At 37.2% G+C, this 19,790-nt stretch overlaps 1 protein-coding gene across 2 annotated transcripts in view; it reads left to right on the top strand.

Moving 5' to 3' along the window:
* Window positions 1–19,790, top strand: part of RGS7BP (regulator of G protein signaling 7 binding protein) — a 35,499-nt gene that overhangs the window by 7,978 nt on the left and 7,731 nt on the right. For both annotated transcript variants that reach the window (XM_057389634.1, XM_057389635.1), the window contains one exon: window positions 14,755–14,885. In XM_057389634.1, the coding sequence (XP_057245617.1) occupies window positions 14,755–14,885 (131 nt within the window). The remainder of the gene's footprint in view (window positions 1–14,754; window positions 14,886–19,790) is intronic.

The raw sequence follows: 19,790 nt of genomic DNA, 5'->3' as shown, positions 1-19,790 counted from the left end.
AAAACATTCTACTGACACTCAATTGTGGCCAGTTTTTTATTGAACGGTCTGAATTTTCCCTGAATTAYGACCCTTCAAAATTATTATTTGCTTTCTAAAGCACTCAAGCAAGCAAAACAGACTGCTTAGAAAGATATTACAAATTAGGCAAAAAAAAGCTTCCAGACCTGTAAGTTAATGAAAGCTGTATTAAGACAGGCATAACAGAAATAATTTTAACTATTTAACTTCAGCTGGTAAATAAAGCACTGCTGGCAGTCAGTATTAGCTGAGCAGAAACAAAGTACAGCAACACTTAGCTCAACAGGGAAGAATTTTTATAATCGTGATTCAAAACCAACATTACGCCAGCAGACAGGGCACCAAACCAGAGCTGTGCCCCAGCTAGATAATCAGTCGATCAGCATGTTTGGAGATCTCTGTGCTCCCTAGAAATCTTTGCAGTCATTGCAAAGTGCTTCTGGTACTTCTCTAAGTGTATGTGTCAGAGGTGGGGAGAGTGATAATGTCGATCATGGGGTTCTGAATCACAGCCACTGCTGCTGTATCCAACCTCTGTTAGAATTGATAGCATTATTTCAGCTGCCCGATGAAAGTTAAGAATGAAGGTAGGTGCTTCACAGAGATTGCACCATGATAACCAGAGTGAGGCCCGATAAAAATATAGTTAAATATCAAAAATAGTGTTATGATATATAAGAAAACAAGGAAAGCAGCCACTATTCACTGCAAGAATCAGTAATATTATACACAATAATACCAGTAGCATAATGCCCTCTGATTCCATACGTTTTGTGTTTTCTTGCTAAAATGTTGCAGWTGTTTTAAACAGTAACAGGTTAAAGCTCTGACCTTAAAAATCCTGTCAAGTAGAAAATACTCAGATTCTTCACTTCAGAAAACTCTTGGAAATATAGAACCTCTCTCACAGGCTATACTAAAAGCATCTCAGAGGGTTGTTTCAATGTGGCAGGCCAGATCCCACAGTTTTAACCATAATTTAATAGTACCTTACTTAGCAAGTTGTCCTGGTGATTTAACTGTGATTATCCAAAATGCGTAAAATCAGGGAGATCTCTGTCTCCCCACAAAGAAGAGCTTTTCAGGATGTGGGGCAAGTTCATACTTGGGCATTTGTATGTAAAGTCTCATTCTCCTTCAAATTTACATTCAGCTTCTGTAAACCTTTACTGGGATTTTCTTACATGCTTAAAATTGTCTTGTAATTTTGAGCATATCAGATTCTGGAAGCAAATTCCACTTTGTTTGGCTGGCATATCCTTACTGATTTCTACATTCTGAAGGGACTGCAAGTTTAGTACTGTGTGCTGGAGACTACACCTGTTCCAATGACTCAAATCCCATTTTGACTAGTGAGATTTGGTCTGCATCAGGGTAAACAAGCTCAGATGTGGATGGTGTAACTTACCCTTTGAGGATCAAGTAATGCATGGTAGTGCAGTAAGTATATTGTAGCTTATTCATCTCACGAGAGGGTAAGATGCACATGTATTGTTTTGTATAAATTCCTTGTAGAAAAAATTCTCTACTTACAATCCACATGCATCTAAAATGATGGAAAGGGATATCGAAAAGATAWAACCATTTTCTGGGAACTAAGTTAAGTGGGCTTGTTTATTAAGAATAAAACCTGTTTACTCAATTCATTTTGCAAGTTGAAAACAAAATAATTTAAGTCACATACCTCAAGTTCAGAAGGCAAATAATGGAAGAAAAACAAGGTTATTTACTAAGGCTAGAATTCTCAAAATAGCTGACCTCTATAGACCGACCTTTTCTTTGTACCTTTGTCTTTGGAAATGCTTTAATAGGTGTTTGGGACTTGAAGATACAAGGTATTAATATCTCCCTTTATAGATCTGTCTTTCATAACTGGAGGCCAGATTTAGTGAAGGGCAAACAGACCTAAAAGTGAATTTATTACTCTATTATTTTTCTATGTTCAGAACAGCAATTCTGAAAATTTGGAAATTCTACATCTGCAGTAACACAGCAGAACTTAGTTTGGACAGAGTGGAAGACCTTATAGCAGCTTGCTCAATGATAAACCTCACTAGCAGTCAGGACAGCATTCTTGCTTGTCCAGGCTCTGACAAGATTGATCCCAGAGGTGCTGTCACAGTATCCTCAGAGCCTGACACACACTGACAATTTTGGGCTCCTCATGAGACTCAGTGGCACCTGCCACTTCCTTTCAGCCAAAGCTGAAGGCAAGTCAACTTAATTTCTAGAGCACTTGCACCAGCCTCCCAGAAAAGGGAGGAAAGTGAGAGAAGGGGAAAGTGCATGCTAAAAGTAGGACAGACATCATCTATATCAGGCACTTATTTGCCCCTTTCTTCCATCTGACACTCAATTAGCACATTCACAGCCTCTGCCAGTGCAGTGCTACCACTGCTGAGACACTGGAGCACTGCATATGCTGGGTAAGCCAGACAGGTAAGCCTGTCACTCGCAGGGCAGGTCCTCCAACAGCAGGGAAGCCATGTGCTAGCCCAGCAGCCAGCAGTGCTGCCCATGCTTGAAGATTGCCACAAACAGCAGCATTTTTCCTGGGAGGCATAAAGCAGCATAGCTTCCCTCCTGTGACATGATCTAAAGCTGTGAGGTAGCTCTGGAGATTTAGGGGTCACATTGCCATCATCTTACCCAGTAGAAAAAGTATTTTGCATGAGGGAGTAATATGGTGTCAAGGTCTGCTCTGTCCTTGGGTTTCAAGCAGTGCTATTGCAGGTAAACACTGAAAACAATTAGAGAACTTCCTTTGTGGTATTCTAATCCTTGCCCCCATATTTTTTTCTGTGTTTTAAGCAGAGTAAATACATAAAGACAAAGGGAAGCAAAGATTCAGAACTCAGATAGAGACTGATCACAGTGATCTGCATCTTCAGCCTGGTGAACTGTGAATTCACCTGCACAGTACTTTGGTCTAGTGTTGGAGCAGCCTGCAGGTTTAGGGTGATTTGCTTTCCATTTTGACAGGCCCTCTGCATTCACCATTCCCTTTATGGGGTCCTGGAAGCTGGAAGAGGATACCAAAAACTGAGATATTACTGTCATTCAAGTTCTTCAATGGAATGTTCTCTGCTGTGCACAAGCAACATTCCACTACAGTTAGATTTTAGRGGGGTTATTTCTCTAAATGTAACTCATGAATAATGAAGTATCCCAGCCATGGGTAAGACTATTTATCTGTAGCAAGAGTTTAAATATTTTGTGTTCTTATTTTGAAGTATACAAACCTTTACATGAGAAATTTAAGTGAAAGAAAACAGCACATATTGCCGAAGAGATTTGGGGACTGAACTACAACGGCAGGACATCTTTAGAAATGCTCAGGATCAGAGCTGACTTTTTGCAGAAAATTCAGTGTTTCTTCTTGCAATCTCCTCATGCCCTTCTCTTGCCCCATTTAGTCTTTCTTTCAGAAGATCTGCTCTCATTGTTGGACATAAAAAGCTATTCACACTTTTACTGTGCAAGTCCTTTTCTCAGGGAGTCATCAGCCGGTGGATCCAGCAGTTAGGTACATCTCTAGAAACGGGAACTGTGGGGATTTTGAAAAGCCCACAGAAGTTAAGCATGGACTCTGTTTTGACAGTTGCTATTACCTTTGCTTCACTTCAGGTTTTCGTATACATTTTCTCCTTTGTCATCCCTTTTTTGCAGTGTTTCTGTTTCTTGCTTTTTTTTTTCTTATATCCTGTCTCCAGACAGTAATGAAATTAACATCTGATTTACTGCTGTCACATTAACTGTTTGGGAACTCTTCATGGCAGAGTCTTGAATCTATATATAACAAACCCACTGGAATCCACTTACCTTTAGATCTGTGGCATTACCGTAGTAAATGTGACTAACGAAAATAGTAATTTTTTCAAACTTCTGTGTTTTGGGAAAAGTCTGGAAAATCTGATTCAACCTCTTACTGATGTTTCAGATGAATCACTTGTCAAATAGGTATACCAGTACTTACTATCTCTGAAAAATACTTAGTGATTTTAAATCACATTTCAGTTTTCCTGAAAGGAAAAGCATAGTTTTCAAATATTCTGTTTTATTATTGCTGTAGTGTTTTCTTAATAAAGGATGTGAATATTACATTTTAATCATATTGTTTTCATAATCTTCTTCTTTTGAAATTTATTTTTAAATGTCAATTTGCTAGAGTTCTAAGCCCTAGCATGTAACAGCACGTAGCAACTCCTGTTGCTATGTCTTGTCATGTCATGTCACAAGTGGAATCAGTTAATAAGCTCTTCTTGAGCAAAAAACTGTGTTACTAACTTATGTCAGTAAATAGTGCTTTACAAAGGGATCTAGAGCTAAATTTTAGAAGGTATTTAAAGACTTAGAAGTGCAGCTTATTATGAGTTTTTCATGGCATCCTAATGTTTCTATGCCCACAAAAATTAGGGGTACTAGAGAAGCCTGCATGATTCAAAATTAATGTTAGACAAATCCAAAATAGATTTTTCATTGTAGTATTTCTGAAAAAAGTAATATACCAAAACTTCATACCTATCTTCACAGATGTAATAAAAATACTGCTTGTGCTGATCTGTAATSAAGACAGCCAGGAAGAGTTCCTTTGTGTAACCTTTAGGCCCACTGCTGTGAGATGTATTTTAACAGCATATTTCAGTAATTCTCTTCTGTAGGTTTCTAATTAAACACATTTAAAGCTAAGAATTTAGTAATGAGTTTTAAGTGCTTATTTCCTGATCATTTTCCAAAATAATGTTTGATTAAAAAATCCACATGGCTGCAATTTTTTGTGATAGACACTCTGCTTATCTTCATTCTGTTTTGCTTGGCTTACTTATACTGTTCTCCGAAAATTACTTCTGATTCTCACTGAATATTACAAAGCCAGGCTATGTCAGCAATATGTTCATATATCTTAAAAGAAGTGAAAACATGAGATAATGAAGTTACACATTAGAATATAGATTAGAATATATATTAGAAAGGCTTCAGCATGGGGTTTTAGAATACYGCATATACCAGGCTTTTGTTTCTAATTTCTTACCTGTTTTCTTTTAAAATTTGGACTGAAAATCACTGGTTAACAGAATTGTTTTTACTAATGCTCAGTATTTCTCAACATTCTGGAGCGCTGCTCTCTAATTAGAAAGGAGCCATTTTGATTCTGTGCCCCTTCGTGAAATCAGCCAGTGATGTTGCCAAGTTAATTGTGCAGGTTCATGCAATTAAGAGCATGTCCTTCTCACAACCCGTATTTGGTCATGCTCCTTCAAGTGCTGCACTTCCTGCATTGTCAACTGAGAAAAAATTTCATACTTAATGTGAGCTGCATGGTACATGGAGGTTTGCTCTAGTAAGATGTTTAGTACGAAATGGTAACTGCTCTTAGCAGCATCATGAGTACCTTGCAAAATCAGTCTCCAGCCACAGGAGATATCAGTTCTGTCAGGCTTATCCTGAAAAAGTCCCAACCAATTTCAATAAGGCGTACAAAATCTGTTGTGATTTTTCCAATTGTTTTATTCTGTTTCAGAACAATTAATTGCATATTTGAAACCATTATCTGAGCCTTAAGGTGTCATCTCAATGCAGCCTTAAATGAAGCATTCCTTAATTCAGTTTTTTCTGGCATTATTTAACACCAGTTAAATGATGTTTAAATTMATATTTTAAAATTTAACATATATTGAAGTGTTGGCTTCAAAAATTCTACTGAGTAGAACTTTCTCTTGATGAGTATATTGATAGAGCTACATTGAGATTTTCCACATCATTTTTAACTGAATTATTTGTATGTTTACATAGAAGGTCTTTTTTTCTCTTACATTCCATTTTTTATCTTGTTATTCTTACCTTTCATAAAGATACTTCCGTTATATGAGCATTTCCTGGCAGCAGATCTGGCATAAGWATTCAGATACTGGCATATTAAATTCTGTGCTTGAAGTTGTTGAAGAAACTGCTTTTCCATTTCAGAAGAAAACAAGCTCGCATTTATTGTGTGAGCAAAGAGAAGCTGACACTTCATATCTGTGTCTATCACGGCAAGACAGATCATTGCAAATGTACTGTTGGTAACCTTGGCAGCACAGCAAATGGTTGAGTGGCAAAACATTTAAAAGTGCCATGTTTATACAGCAGCCTCCAATTATTTCCAACAGTTCTGGAGTTGTTGTGGTGAAACAGCACTATCCACCCATATGCATTTGCAAGTCCTTTAAAAAAACACAAACCAAACACCAGCAAAGCAGCGCTTGGTACTTGGGAGTAGTATGACAACTGCGACCACAGCACATAAGGATGAGCAGTGTGAGGCTCTGTTCTGATGAAGCAGTCCTTTCATGCAGGGTGAGGAGCCCCAGTACAACAAAGTCATGGACATTCCAAAGTCTGGGTATTTAATTTAGCTGCGGACCTTCCCAAAATAATGTGTGTACAGCCTTTGGAAATCATTWTGCATCAATCAAGACTTGGAAACAAGTAGCACGTCTGTGCTGCTGCTAATAAATGATACTGAATGCCTAAGGAAGACTTTATGGAGAAATCCTTGTATCGCAAGCAGAAAAAAGGGCATTTCAAAGAAGGGAAAAAACAAAAGTAACACTAGTTCACCAAGTCCAGTGGAGACCAAAGCAGGATTAAAAATCTGAAGTGAAAAAATTGCGAAATTCTCTTTGCTRGTATACTGCTTCCTGAACACATTTTATCAGCAGATGGTTTTAAAAATGTCTTTCTCCATATATGAATTTAAATTCAGGAAGAAAATCTATTTCCTTTTTCTTTTTTTTTTATTTTTTTCTGACATGTTCAAGTTTTCTCAGTCTCTCAGCTGTGATTTTTAACTACTCTTACAGATTTGATCTGTGAAATATTTGCTGGAGCTGTGTGAGATTCTTCTGCTGGTTCTATAACAATTTCTTTTTCACTTGGAATAGTTTTATATGGAGGTATTTGAATTTTTATTTTTATTTTTAAAAAAGATAGAAAATACTCTGAAGCACAAGAATGGCATATTCAAAGCACTCCTGGAAGCATTTGATACATACAGAATCCCAAAAACTACCTTATTCTGAGTGACCTAGAATCTACTGGATGTGCTGTTTTCCTTCCTGTTTAAAATTGAAGCACTCACAGTGTTTGACCTATAGAAAATCATTAAAATGTATAGATCTTTTCAGTAATTGTTAATTGCAATGTATCTCTTATCCAAATCACAGTAAAACTTACAGAACATCCTCCCTTCAGTTTAAATAGTCCTGGTACCAAAGAGGCTTGGGGTTTTTTTTTTTGGTTGGTTGGGGTTTTTTTTGGTTTTTTTTTTTTTTTTTTTTTTTTTTTTTTTTTTTTGAGGAACAAGAAATACATTGTTGCTTGCCATTTCTCCTTCTAACACCTCTTCACAACTGCTTTGGTTTTCTTTTGAGATATGGAAAACCAGAAATCTGAGTTGCAAACAGACAACAGGTGTCCAGATCACACTAATACATTGTGGAATTCTTTTTGGGAAAAAAAAAAAACAAACAAACTAACTAAAATTTATATTCAAAGAAGATACTAAAGATAGGGGGGAAAATAGAAAAAGGAAGTGGCACAAATCTAAGGAATCATCTGGTTTAGTGTCCTGTGAATGGTCAACGGCAGATGGCATCACTTGCCTGCAGCAGTGTGCCTTCTAAATCCAATATGTTTGTAGTTTGTTGTGACCTAGATCCCACAGCATCAAATACCTCAAGCATTTAACTCTCCTTCAGGCTCTCTGGAAAGTTTGACCCTATTTGTCCACACAGATCAGAACAAATTTCATAAACGGCCCTACATCAGATACTAGTTTTCATAAAATTTCTGTACAATTGTCAGTCAGAAGAACTGCATTTATATTTTGTGGGCTTTTAAAAGGTAGAGTTTATAAATCATTCATTAATGAATAGTGAGTGATAAAGGGACATTTTAAAAAACACAGAAGCTAAAAATCAAAGGGCAGATCCACAGGCAGCATGGCTTTCASCTGTCTGCAGTGAAATTAAAAGAGGCTGGGCTTGTTGGATGGTACAAATTTACCTGTGCTTTCTCTACATTTTTATCAAATTCATTTGAGAACAACTTGTTGTGCTATAAGACAGGGTGCTGAATAGGAATTTCTTTGGTTAGCTGAGGAGTTGCTGCATATACAGCTAATCTCACCATCTCCTTAGCAAGATCTGTTCTGAAAGGTCTGTGTCGTGGTTTGGATTTGAGGCTGTGAGGTTTTTTGTTCAGCTGAGGCTAGAGCTAAGCAAGGCTGATTGGAGAGCTCACCCAAAGTTTTCTTTCATCTAACTGGACACCACCTTCTCAACAGGGAATCCRATAACCTGCAGAGAGAAAGATTCAGCTCATGTTTGGCTAGTGCATCAGTCTTTTGCACTTCTCTGAAGTAGGGGCAAGGGACTGGCAGCTGAAAGAAGGAGCAATGCGCTTAGATTTGATTTTTGCAAAGGTTTGGTGGTCAAGCCCTACTTTTTTTTCGTTGTTTATATCTTACAGGAACTCAGAAGCATAATTGAAGACACATGTGCAAATTCATTTTGAATTCTGAGTACTTAGAAGTATCCTACTGGGGATCTTAAGCTTAGCTAAAGTGGTGGCTTATTCTGAGCCAACAACCAAGCTCCCACCCAATTGCTTGCTCACTCATTCCTCAGCAGGATATGTGGAGAAGACAGGAAGAATAGGAATGAGAAAGATGGAGTGGAAACAAAGACAGAGGCTGTCTTTATTGACTGTCAATAGAGCAGGCTTGACTTGGTAAAGATTACCCTAATTTATTAATAATTAAAATAAAAGTGATTACTAATGTGAGTAATGGGGAGAGAAAAGACAAACATAAAGCTAGCACCTTTTCTGCCTCACTCCCATGTTCAACTTCACTCCAGGCTCCTCAACCCACCCCCACCCTCTTGAGCAATACAGGAGGGGTTACAGTCAATCCATAACCAATCTGCTTTGTTTCTCCTTCCTCCTCACATTTTTCTCAGCTCTAGTGTGGGCTTCTCTACAGGCAGCAGTTCTGTCAGGAAAATCTGCTCTAGCATAGATTCTCCACAGGTGGCAGTTCCTTCAGGAACATCCATCTGGTCTAGTGTGTTCCTCTTTGTGGGCTGCAGGGAAGATCTGCTCTGCCATGGAGAACCTCCTCCTCTTTTCTTACCCTGATGTTCCCTCTCGTTTCTTACTCCTTTTGTTCCCGCTTTCTTTCTCCCTGTGGCTATTTTTACCCTTTTTAAAAATAAGTTTTTGCTCAGCAGATGGGCTCCGCTGTGTTCTGCCAAGGATCCCTTGCAGAGCTGCAGGAGCTGGCTGTGTCCAGCGCAGGGAAGCTCCTCACCTCGTCCCACAAAGGACAGCCAGTTGCCACCATCACTACCAAAGCCTTGCAACTGCCTCCAACACACCTAGTATTGCCTAAAGTGGAGTGAGTTTTAACAGAATCCTTCATTTCAATGCTGTTTTACTCATGTACCAAAAGATATACTGAGTGATCTGTAGTTGGATTTGTCCTCTAGTGGAATAGTTTGGATAGTACTCTGGTAATTCTTGCCTGTGCTTGAGTTAGTTCAACCATTAAAACTCACTTCTGAGGGAAAAAGTCTAGAAAATTCTGGTCTTGATTCTGATAGTTTCAAAACTATGGGGTTTTTTTCAAAAAACAAAATATTACAGTTGTATTTTAATTGTTCTACCATGGAAATACCTAAAATGTTATCAACCTGGGAGTTAAAATATCTCTTACTATATGAGTCACTGCGTTATGGGTTTATTCTGCTGGTTGTATCATATACTCAGTTTGACTCCCATCAACCTTATCAGAGTTATTGGGAGTTTACCCTGGTCTGACAAAACTAAACCTGATTGCATGTCTTCGGTTATTAAGAGTGCTGTTGTAACTGCTTCAAAACAACAATGTGATTTAATAAGAACAGCTTTGCAGTCATTTATGGGTCTGCTGGAAAGAACAAGCCCTGCTTTTTTCCTGGCTAGCCTGGGGTGTGCTATAGCAATTGTATGATGGTATTGCATAAGTAGAGAACAGAAAACCAACACATGGCACTGAAACTGACAGCAGTTTGTGAGCATTTTTTTAAAAAATAACCCCAGCAAATGAGAGGAACACAAATACAAATATTTTTCCAGGAACTGTTTAGAAGAAAACGTCATTGTTGGATGGCTTTTCTGCCTATATTCAAAATGAATCAGCCAGTCTTTTGTTACCTTCAAAGATATATGATTACATGATAAATAAGCAATCTGTTTAAGCTACAAAAGCACAGRCAGGTTTAGTGGGCTCTTGCACAAGAGCCATAATCAGAGGGGCTTTGTGTACTCGGTGTATAAGGGGATTAAGTGTATCTCCCCTGCAATATTTGTCACACTTTTCATCCCAACAGAAGCACCATATGTCTGAGCTAGGTTTTGTTTCCTGATTTTGTTTTTCATCTTCGTCATCTTTCTACTGCTATATATTTCTAAACCATAGTGTTTCAGGTACTAACWTAAAATACAATCTACAGGGTAATATTTGTGGACAGTAATTTTTCACAACTCATCAAGCCAATTTACATTATTTTTAATGGGAACTACATATATGGAGCATAGGACGGAACTTGATGATTTAATTTTCACTTGGCAAATACTCATTTTCCTTTGGCTTTTGAAGACAAACTATCTTCATTATGTGTCTATATAGTTCAGCTTATAATATTTTAGAACTACTAACACTTTCCCTTAGAGTTAACCATAGAATTTTTTAAAACAATGCTTTTACAAAAAAGTTTATCAAGCCCTTCAGATAGCTTAGCTACTCTTTTAACCAGAGATAGTACATCTGCCTGTATTTTTTAATGTTGTTAGTAGTAAAAGTAAAACGCTGTTTCGTTGTAAACATGTGACTAAAATTTTTCAGTTAAATTCAAAATTAGACCATAATAATTTTTCCATTTTAGGAGTCTTAAGTTTCACTAATTTCAGTGCAACTGAATGCTGGGCACTGGAGAAAATTGAGGAAAATCTCGAGGTGTTTCTCAGTTGTAACCAACCTTTGGGAAGTACAATAAAATCTGACAGCTATTTTGGGGGKAAAATAATTTTTTTTAGGGAATTTTTACTCTCTTCTTTTGTGCTTAAGGAGGCACATTTTAATCATGTTTATTCATGTATTTTAAAATAATTACCAAAATAGCTGCATTCATCTCTCTTAATGATACCGGCTCCTATATGGTTGGTGTAAGAGCTCCCTCTATAGGTTTTATTTTAAATCTCAGCTTACGAAAATTCAAAGGAAAGTAAATTCCACTTCTTGGCAGTGCTTTATAAACATCTTCAGTTGAACAACGTTACATGATTTTTAAAAAGTAGGATTTTATGGGAAGAAAGCCATCGATTTTACCAATGGTTAAAGCATAAGAATGTAATAGATTTACTACAGATTTTATAGAGTTACTTAAGTTTATTTTTACAAAAAATTATACTTTTAATAGCAGCCAGATAAACTGTATAACTTAGGCTATTGTTTTGTATAGGAGAAAAGCAGCATTTTCACGTTGGTAGCTGCATTTTATACAGCCAACAATGAGGTCCTGGTCTGCTGGTCTGTGTCTCTTGGGCAGCTGCTCAGTGCTGTGCTGGGTCTCATATATCCAGCTGCATATAAGCTATTAAATAGCTCTGTTGCAAACAAAATTTAGCACAGCATTGTATAAGATTGTATTATATGATATTTCTCTTGGAGAGCTTAAGTAGTCTTCATTAAAAAAGTCAGCTTGTCTTACTGACTTGAGGGGATAACACTTGGAAGTTTGCATTAACTTTTCGTTGTATATCAATATTAATATGGTATATAACTATTAGATAATAATTATTTTTTAATAATAAGCATATAATAACCAGCATTCTCAAATTTATGCCTATACTAGTCCCCCATTCAGCATTTCTCATGGCATGACACTGAACACACAGAAACAGGAAAACTGACAACACTTAAGAGGGAAATGTTAAGCCCTCCACACAGAATTCAGGGATTTTAAAAGAAATCTTTGTGGGCATTCACATCAGAACATTTGGCTTTCAGAAATGAAAGTGAGGCTTACAGAAGAAAATTGGTTGCAATCTAAGGAGATTGTTGTGGTCATTATTGCAATTAAACACTAATTAAATAGTTTGAGATGATCAGTGAGGGTACTGGGCTGGAAATAATTCTTATTGTATAAACTTTGTGCATTATTTTTCTTGGATATCACTGCATTTACTCTGGATTCAYAAATGAGAAGAATTTTGCCCATAGTCCCAATTACAAATGTTCCATACTCTTGAAAAATAGGGAATGAGTCAGAACTTGCATATATTATTAAAGTTTCTAGTTCTTATTCTCATATTGTTTATAAACATAGTTTGCAAAAAAATCACATTAGGTTCATGACAGCAAAAAAGTCATTTAAAATGCCTATTACTGTGCTTTTGACTGCTCTTCCAACTCATTTGTAAAATAGGAAGCCACTAATAAATCTCAATTAGCTCATGAGTTAAGCATTTTATATATAATTGCCACCATCCTACTCTGCACAATTAAAAATTCTGTCACTAAGAGCAAAAATGTTTTAACGAAAAGTTTTCACCATTTTTGCTTAATAGAAATTTAACAGTTGTAAAAGGAAAACATTGTTTGATTACACCTGAAAGCAGGTGTGCTGACCCTGAAATCTTTTTGCCAGCGACAGCTAGAAATGAACATTGTAAACTGTAAATAAACATTGCAAACAAAGTTCCTGTAATAGCCATGACTTTTGAGAGGGCTGAGGATTTCTAACATCTGAAATAGTGCAGAGAAAAATAGAACATCCAGAATTAAGTTTTATGTAACTCTGCTACAAGGAAATTACCTTGTCACAACATAATGACTATTTCTCTTAGGGGTAGACTTGTGGCTAAATAATTCTGGTTTTTAGAAGAGCTAGACAGATGCGGCTAGACTTGCACGAGAGAGAGAAGCAGACTGTATCTCCCCGTCAGACAGAGCTCTCATCACTGAGTGGATAAAAGTCATCATGACCATCTCTGGCAGCTGAAATTTTTCGCAGGTTCCATTTTGTGYAAAAATATGTATGGGGGAATCCCCTTCAGGTGGACTAGAGAAATTAATGGCTTCAGGACAGAAAAAACCTTGGTCACAGTGAGATGTTCAGACATCTGAGAAGCTTAAACAGAAACTGAATATGCCTGTTTGTATATTGGTGGGGCTTCAGGACTTAGGTGTTACATGAGGTAAGCAGACTTAAATGTTGGACCTGGATCCTAAATATGGAAAGTAAATGGAACTCTACACTCCTAAAGCTTTTCATAATCCCTCATAATATGTAACGGTGTGCTCACTGAGAAAAGGGCTGCAACAGTAAGTTATGCACACAGTATGGAGGGGAAGCAGAATTGTGGTTGAACCCTTTTTGTTCTGCACCATAGCTTTATTATGTATGATAAAATGCAGAAAATATTGTGCATGGTATATTTTTTCAACAAATCCAGACTTCAGAACTAGAAAAGTAGATGTGGCTTAACAGAAATGGACAGAAATTATTAACGGAAATTATAGTCTAGCCGAAAGAAATAATCCTAGGAGATGGGCAGTTTTATTACTCTGTGCTTGGTGTAGCTCCTGTAGTAACAGACCACAGCAATTGTAATTTAGGCTCCAATAATTTCCTGACTCTTTGATGTTGTCTGCTTTGTAATGGATTGGCAGATGGAACCAGCCTTCCTTTGTCTCATCTGACTAAGTCCAGCATGATTTCTTTTCAGTCTTTAGTCTTTTTCAACCTTGTTTTTGTGGGGTTATTTTTCTTTTCTAGCCTAATTTTTTTCTTATTTAAGCATTTCTGATTGTACAGCTTATCCCTACTGTGATTCCAGCCTACAAAAAGTGATACTTAATGTCTGATTTTACAGCCAGGCATGAGAGTTAGTTCCTGGGTCTGGGTAAATTATTTTCTTGGTATCCTAAGCAATTAATTGGAGGTGTAAGATTTCAGTTTTTGTTTTGAAGATTTTTACTACTTTTCTGAAAAGTCTTGTGCATCCCATTCTCACAGTGCAGTATCACATCACTAGTAATTTAAATACAGGGGGAAAATTTAGGCAGAATATATAGAACAAGTAGGCTAAAATTGATTTGTTTCTGATGAGAGTGTCTTCAAAATAGGGTTGATTATGCTTGGTACAGGATTTGTAACTTGAACAGGGACTGTGGAAATGGCCCTGCAATCTCCTGCATCTGTGTCAAGACCAATGGTAACTGAAACTGGATGGCAAAAGAATACTTCAATTTCACGGAAAATACTTGTCCAAAGCTTTTAAAGAAGAGAAGATGTCTCAGACACTTATTTACCCGTTTTCTGAAAACAAAGGAGTCAATAAGGATATGCAGTCTTACCAATTCTTTAGATTAGTAAAATTCTTACTCAATTCTTTAGATTAGTAAAATTCTAGTCTTAACACAGCTAAACTTGGGCAGTCTTGCCAAAGACAGCCCAAGTTTAGCTGTGTTAAGACTAGAATTTCACTAATCTAAAGAATTGTTTGTAAATACAGTTTGGTAGAAAAAGCTTAATAGTTTATGAAGCAGATTCTGATGTGGGTGCTTGCAACAATAAGGAAGTGGATTTTATGACTCTCAAATCTCTCTAGTTTCATTCCTAACTACATTTTTCTCTTTTATTGCAGCCCAGAAGATGGCGAAATTCATCCTGAAATCTGTAGACTATACATCCAGTTGCAGTGTTGCTTAGAAATGTACACAACAGAAATGCTAAAGTCCATGTGTCTGCTAGGATCACTGCAGTTTCATCGGAAAGGTACTGAATTGCATAAAATACACAGATACTCATTTTTTTAGGAAAAGAACAGTCTTTTGAAGCATGCTTGCATATTCATGAAAGACAAAACACTGTCCTGGTTTTGGTTGGGGTGGAGTTAATTTTCTTCATAGTAACTATCATGGAGCAATGTTTTAGATTTGCACTGGAAACAGTGCTGATAATACAGGGATGTTTTAGCTGTTGCTGAGCAGAGCTCACACAGGGTCAAGACCTTTTCTGCTCCTCATCCCACCCCACCAGTGAGGAGGCTGGGGGCAGGCACAAGGATTTAGGAGGGGACACAACCAGGAGAGCTGACTCCAACTGACCCAAGGGATATCTGGGACCATATGGCGTCATGCTCAGCAGTTAAAGAGGGAGGAGGATGAAGCAAGGGGAGGACATTTGAAGTGATGGTGTTTGTCTTCCTGAGTCACAGCTACATGTGAGATAGCCATGTTTTCCTGGGGATGGCTGAACACCTGCCTACCCAAGGGGAGTGATGAATTAATTCCTTGTTTTGCTTTGCTTACATGCATGGCTTTTGTATTACTTGTTAAACTGTACCTCAACTCATAAGTTTTCTCACTTTCACCCTTTCTGTAGTTTTCCCCATTCTACCAGGGGTATGCAAGTAAGCAGCTCTGTGGGACTTAGTTGATGTTTGAAGTTAAACCACAAAAAGCCTCAGACTGTAAAATGTATGTGTATGTAGGTTTTCAGTTACCAAAAAAGAGTTCTGTTTCTGCTTATTATCATTCTTACAGAAATGTCCCTTATCAGGTATGTATCACAAATGTCCTCACCATTTAGAAGACTGATTTTTTTTTTTCTAAAAATAGTCCCCAAAGTTCTAGCTGTCAGTCAGATAAGCAGGCAAACTTAGTAATGTTATTAGACATATTTGTTAGGCAAGATAGGTTATTAACAGTGCTGCTGTTACTATTTGTTTTCTTATCTCATTGCTGCTTCCAGTCATTTGTTCTTATCTTGGCTTGTGATCTTCACCTTTTGTGCCTCCAGATCTCAACTCCATCCTGCTCCAGCAGGAAGGAAGAGGGGAAGAGGTGAAGAGAGAGTGGTCTCTGGTTTGGGAAAGTGTCAGTGATAGCACTAAATTGGGGAGTACCATGCCTATAACACTACCATAGCAAAAGGTAGATAAATATGGTTAAAAAGACGCCCACCTTTATTAAAAGCAGGTACTAGGTTTGGAACTGAAAGAGGATGTCCTTGCTTCAGTGAAAATGCATATTTCTAATAATTTCATACTTGATTAGTTGACTACTCAAAGGAAGATGTATAAGTGCTGATAATTTACTGAAGAGTTTACTTAGTAACCTCATTGCTCAATGATGGCACATGCTGATTAGGGCTGTGTCTGTGCTGATTGTAACTACGCTTTCCCCAGACAGTATCTCATCAATAAAAAAAACAGGTAAAGACAAGACAAAGTTCTGTAATGAACTGTAATAGAGGTCTTGTAATGAAACTTTTGAATTTTCTGCCATGCTAAAAGATCCTGCAGTGTACTTCTCACATCTAGATGTAGATATTGCTAAAGCCAGGGATATTTTTATTTTGAAAGTAAGAATGAGAGATTTAAAACTGCTTACTAAACTTCTCAATTATTTTCTCAAGTCAAAAGTAAATCAGGAAGAGAGAGAGCCATTGTAGAACAAGATTACAGTAGCTGTTGAAATAAATCATTTTTTAAGACAGACTGTACTTAATTTCCTAGCATAGGCTACAGTTGTCMAACCATCTTCTGAACTGCTGAAAGTAAATAGCTTGAAGTGACCTGAGTAACCCTGACATGTCTTGTCTCTCTCTTTTGCCTCTGGATGGAATCTACATTAATAACTTAAACTAAACATCAAACTATTAAATGTCTAAAGTTGGATAAAAGGAGTTACAGCTTAGTTCGTCTCTGGCAGTTCTTTTGATAGACATCAACTCAACTCAACTCAACTCAACCACAGAGAGTCATGGTACCTATCCTGTCCTTGCCAAATAGAGGGATTTTTGTCTTGTAAACATGTGGAGAGAAACACAGTAACTAGATCACTGTTCCAAGCTTTTGTGACATTCTTTGAAAAAAATGCATGTAGGCAAAAGCTGTATGATAGGCCATTGCTTTTTTGTATTAAATATTTAGTATGGACAACACCTAGAAGCATCACAAGGGCATCATGAAATGAGGGAAATACATGTTGTGTGTTAATTGCTTTTTCACCAAGAAGGTAGCTGCACACTAGACAGGTACCCAAAGGGGCTGTGGAGTACCCATTCTTGGAGATACTGATAAATAGCCCTGAGCAGTCTGATGCAAGTTGCCTCTTCCTTGAGTAGGATGTTAGGCTAGGTGACTTTGCAGCCTATTTATTCTATATTCTGACAAATCATGCCATTTTCAAAGGAGTATAATGAACCTATACTTTCCTTTGATTTTTGATTTTGTCACTTACAGAGAATGATACTTAAGTGTAGGCAATGTGCATAAATTTATCCCTAGGAAGGAAAGAGACACACATAATTTCACCATTATGGAATATATTGTGATGCTGCTGTATATAGCTTTTTTATTTCTCCATCTTTTTAGTTTTTATCATCTGGGTGACTATATTAAAAAAATAATGAAGTTTGTTGTGTACAAAGAGTGCTACCCTTATAATCTTTGCTTAACACCTAAATGTACATGTCTGGTGTTCTTGCTGTGTCTTGAAGCTCACTTCTGAGGGTAATAGTTTCCATTTGGATGTAATATTTCCCATTTCTAGTCCTCTTACCTATTGGACAAGTTGTTTGTAAGGTTTTTAAACTTCCCATGAGATTTCACCAGTTCAAGTTCTTACTTAGGAGGCAGTAGAGATTCAAATAGAATGACATGCAGACTATTCTTGGCAACCTGTTGCTTATAAACAATAATGTGGGTGTTGGTACCTTGATCAGAATTTATCAAACAAGCTATAGAACTGATTAAACTAAGGCAGTGTGCAGATTCTGATTTTTTTTCCCAAGAGAAACTCAGCCAGTAGCAAAAAGATTTCATACTAGGAAGGAGATTATCCTAAGGAAAAACCACACAAAACTTTGAAGGTCTGAGCTCAAGGTCTTTTGACTGTCTTTTACAGGATAGATATCGCCTCTCCTTATCTTTCTTTTCAACAGAACAAATATTCCTTTATTTCCTATATATATATATCAGGCTTCCTGTACAGAAATTTCTTGGATGTTTAAACATGTATGCATGCTTTAGAATAAATTACTGCTGTCATAGAACCTCTACTAGAGAAGTCAGATAGTCTGTTATTTCTTTGAGATGTAATGGTCACAGTATGGCCAAAACACATAAAAATTTGGAGCTTTGTTATACAGTAAATAAACTGAGGTAAGTGCTCTTCAATTTTTAGTATATGGATACTAGAAAAGCCCGGTGTTGAGAATATGTAATGGTTCAACAGTACAGCATTCAGGAAGTTTGCAAAGGACAAAAGGAATCATGCCCAAGTATCATTAATTCAAGTGTTTATAGTTACTAAGTCTTTGGTTACTTGATCATTACTAACTCTTTGGTCACTTGATATTCTATTGCTCCTCCTTTTCATAATCCCAACAGTTCTGGGTAATAAATGCATGGCCTACCTCTTTCTTTTATCCTAACTGTTTAGCATCATGTATTGCATTTATTGCTCACCATGAAGACAAATTTGCAGTTATGTCATTATAATTAAAATGTGTGCGTCCCACTGACATGTATAAACATAGCTGAGGGCAGAATGATACCTGCACTAACCAAAGTGATAGGTATCTGTACAGTCATGCAAAAAAGGCAAGAATTGATTCTTACAAGAAAATCAAGTATGCATACTACATGTGGTTCATGTAAGAAATTCATATCATTCATTGTTGTATTTTCAGTTTATGTTTTATGATAACAACATGTATTTCCTTAAAATAGTACCTAAAAGTGATAGCTTGTGTTTTGGACTACAAAAATAAACGATCAATTCCATGGGGAGAGTTTTTGCTTTTTGGCTTTGTTTAAATAACATGCTGTTTATAGCTTTGAAGGGGAAAGGAAGGATTGTGTAATTGATGTGCTACAATCTCAGTGTTCTATTTAAAGACTGGTAGATATGTGTTATTACTTACACGTGTCACTTATGCAAGATGTAAGAGCATAGAAAAGAGCACAAGTGTGGAGAAACAAAATCAGGAGACTCACTATTCTTATGTGGACTCTATGAATGTCACAGTTTAGACCTTAGCCGAACGCCAAAGCACCCATGATGGTATTCCCCCCCCCCCGCCCCCCAACCCACTGGAGAGGCAGAGGGGAGAGCAAAAAGCCCAATTAACACCAAAATTTATGGCTTTTAGATAATATAACATAATTGAGAGAAAGATATAAATATGCCCCAGAAAAAGCCAGACAGGCTGAATAACTTAAGTTGCAAAATAGACTATTACTAAAAACTACTAAGAATACTACCACACTGGGGAGGGGGACAAAGATAGGGAAACATTTACAAGGAGAAGAAATAAAAATGGGCATTTTAAGACACCTGTTATTYTTTCTGTGAACCTGCCTCTCCCAGGTYGTCCCTCCCCACCCCTCCATGCCTTCCTGMGCACAAGGGGGCAGGGATGAAAGTTTTAATACAGATCAAACTACTCATTACGGTTGTCATCCAGCATCATAGGAGAAGAATCCTTACAGCTCCAAGCTGTGGAAGTTCATTTAGCGAGAAACAGTCAGTGTATAACTGCTGATGGCAAGGAGTTCTTTTTCTTTACTTCGTAGGAGAAAGCAAAACACTCCTCCAAGGCCGGTTACATTATGTGGGTGGTGTAAGGCTACTCTCTCAAATCTCCTGGCAGAACACAGTTTCTTCAAAG

The sequence above is a fragment of the Malurus melanocephalus genome, unplaced genomic scaffold (assembly GCF_030028575.1).
Source record: "Malurus melanocephalus ecotype Western Australia unplaced genomic scaffold, MMel_1.1 scaffold_18, whole genome shotgun sequence".
Lineage (NCBI taxonomy): Eukaryota > Metazoa > Chordata > Aves > Passeriformes > Maluridae > Malurus > Malurus melanocephalus.
Note: the sequence above shows the minus strand (reverse complement) of the source record. Positions and strands in the feature narration are given on the sequence as shown.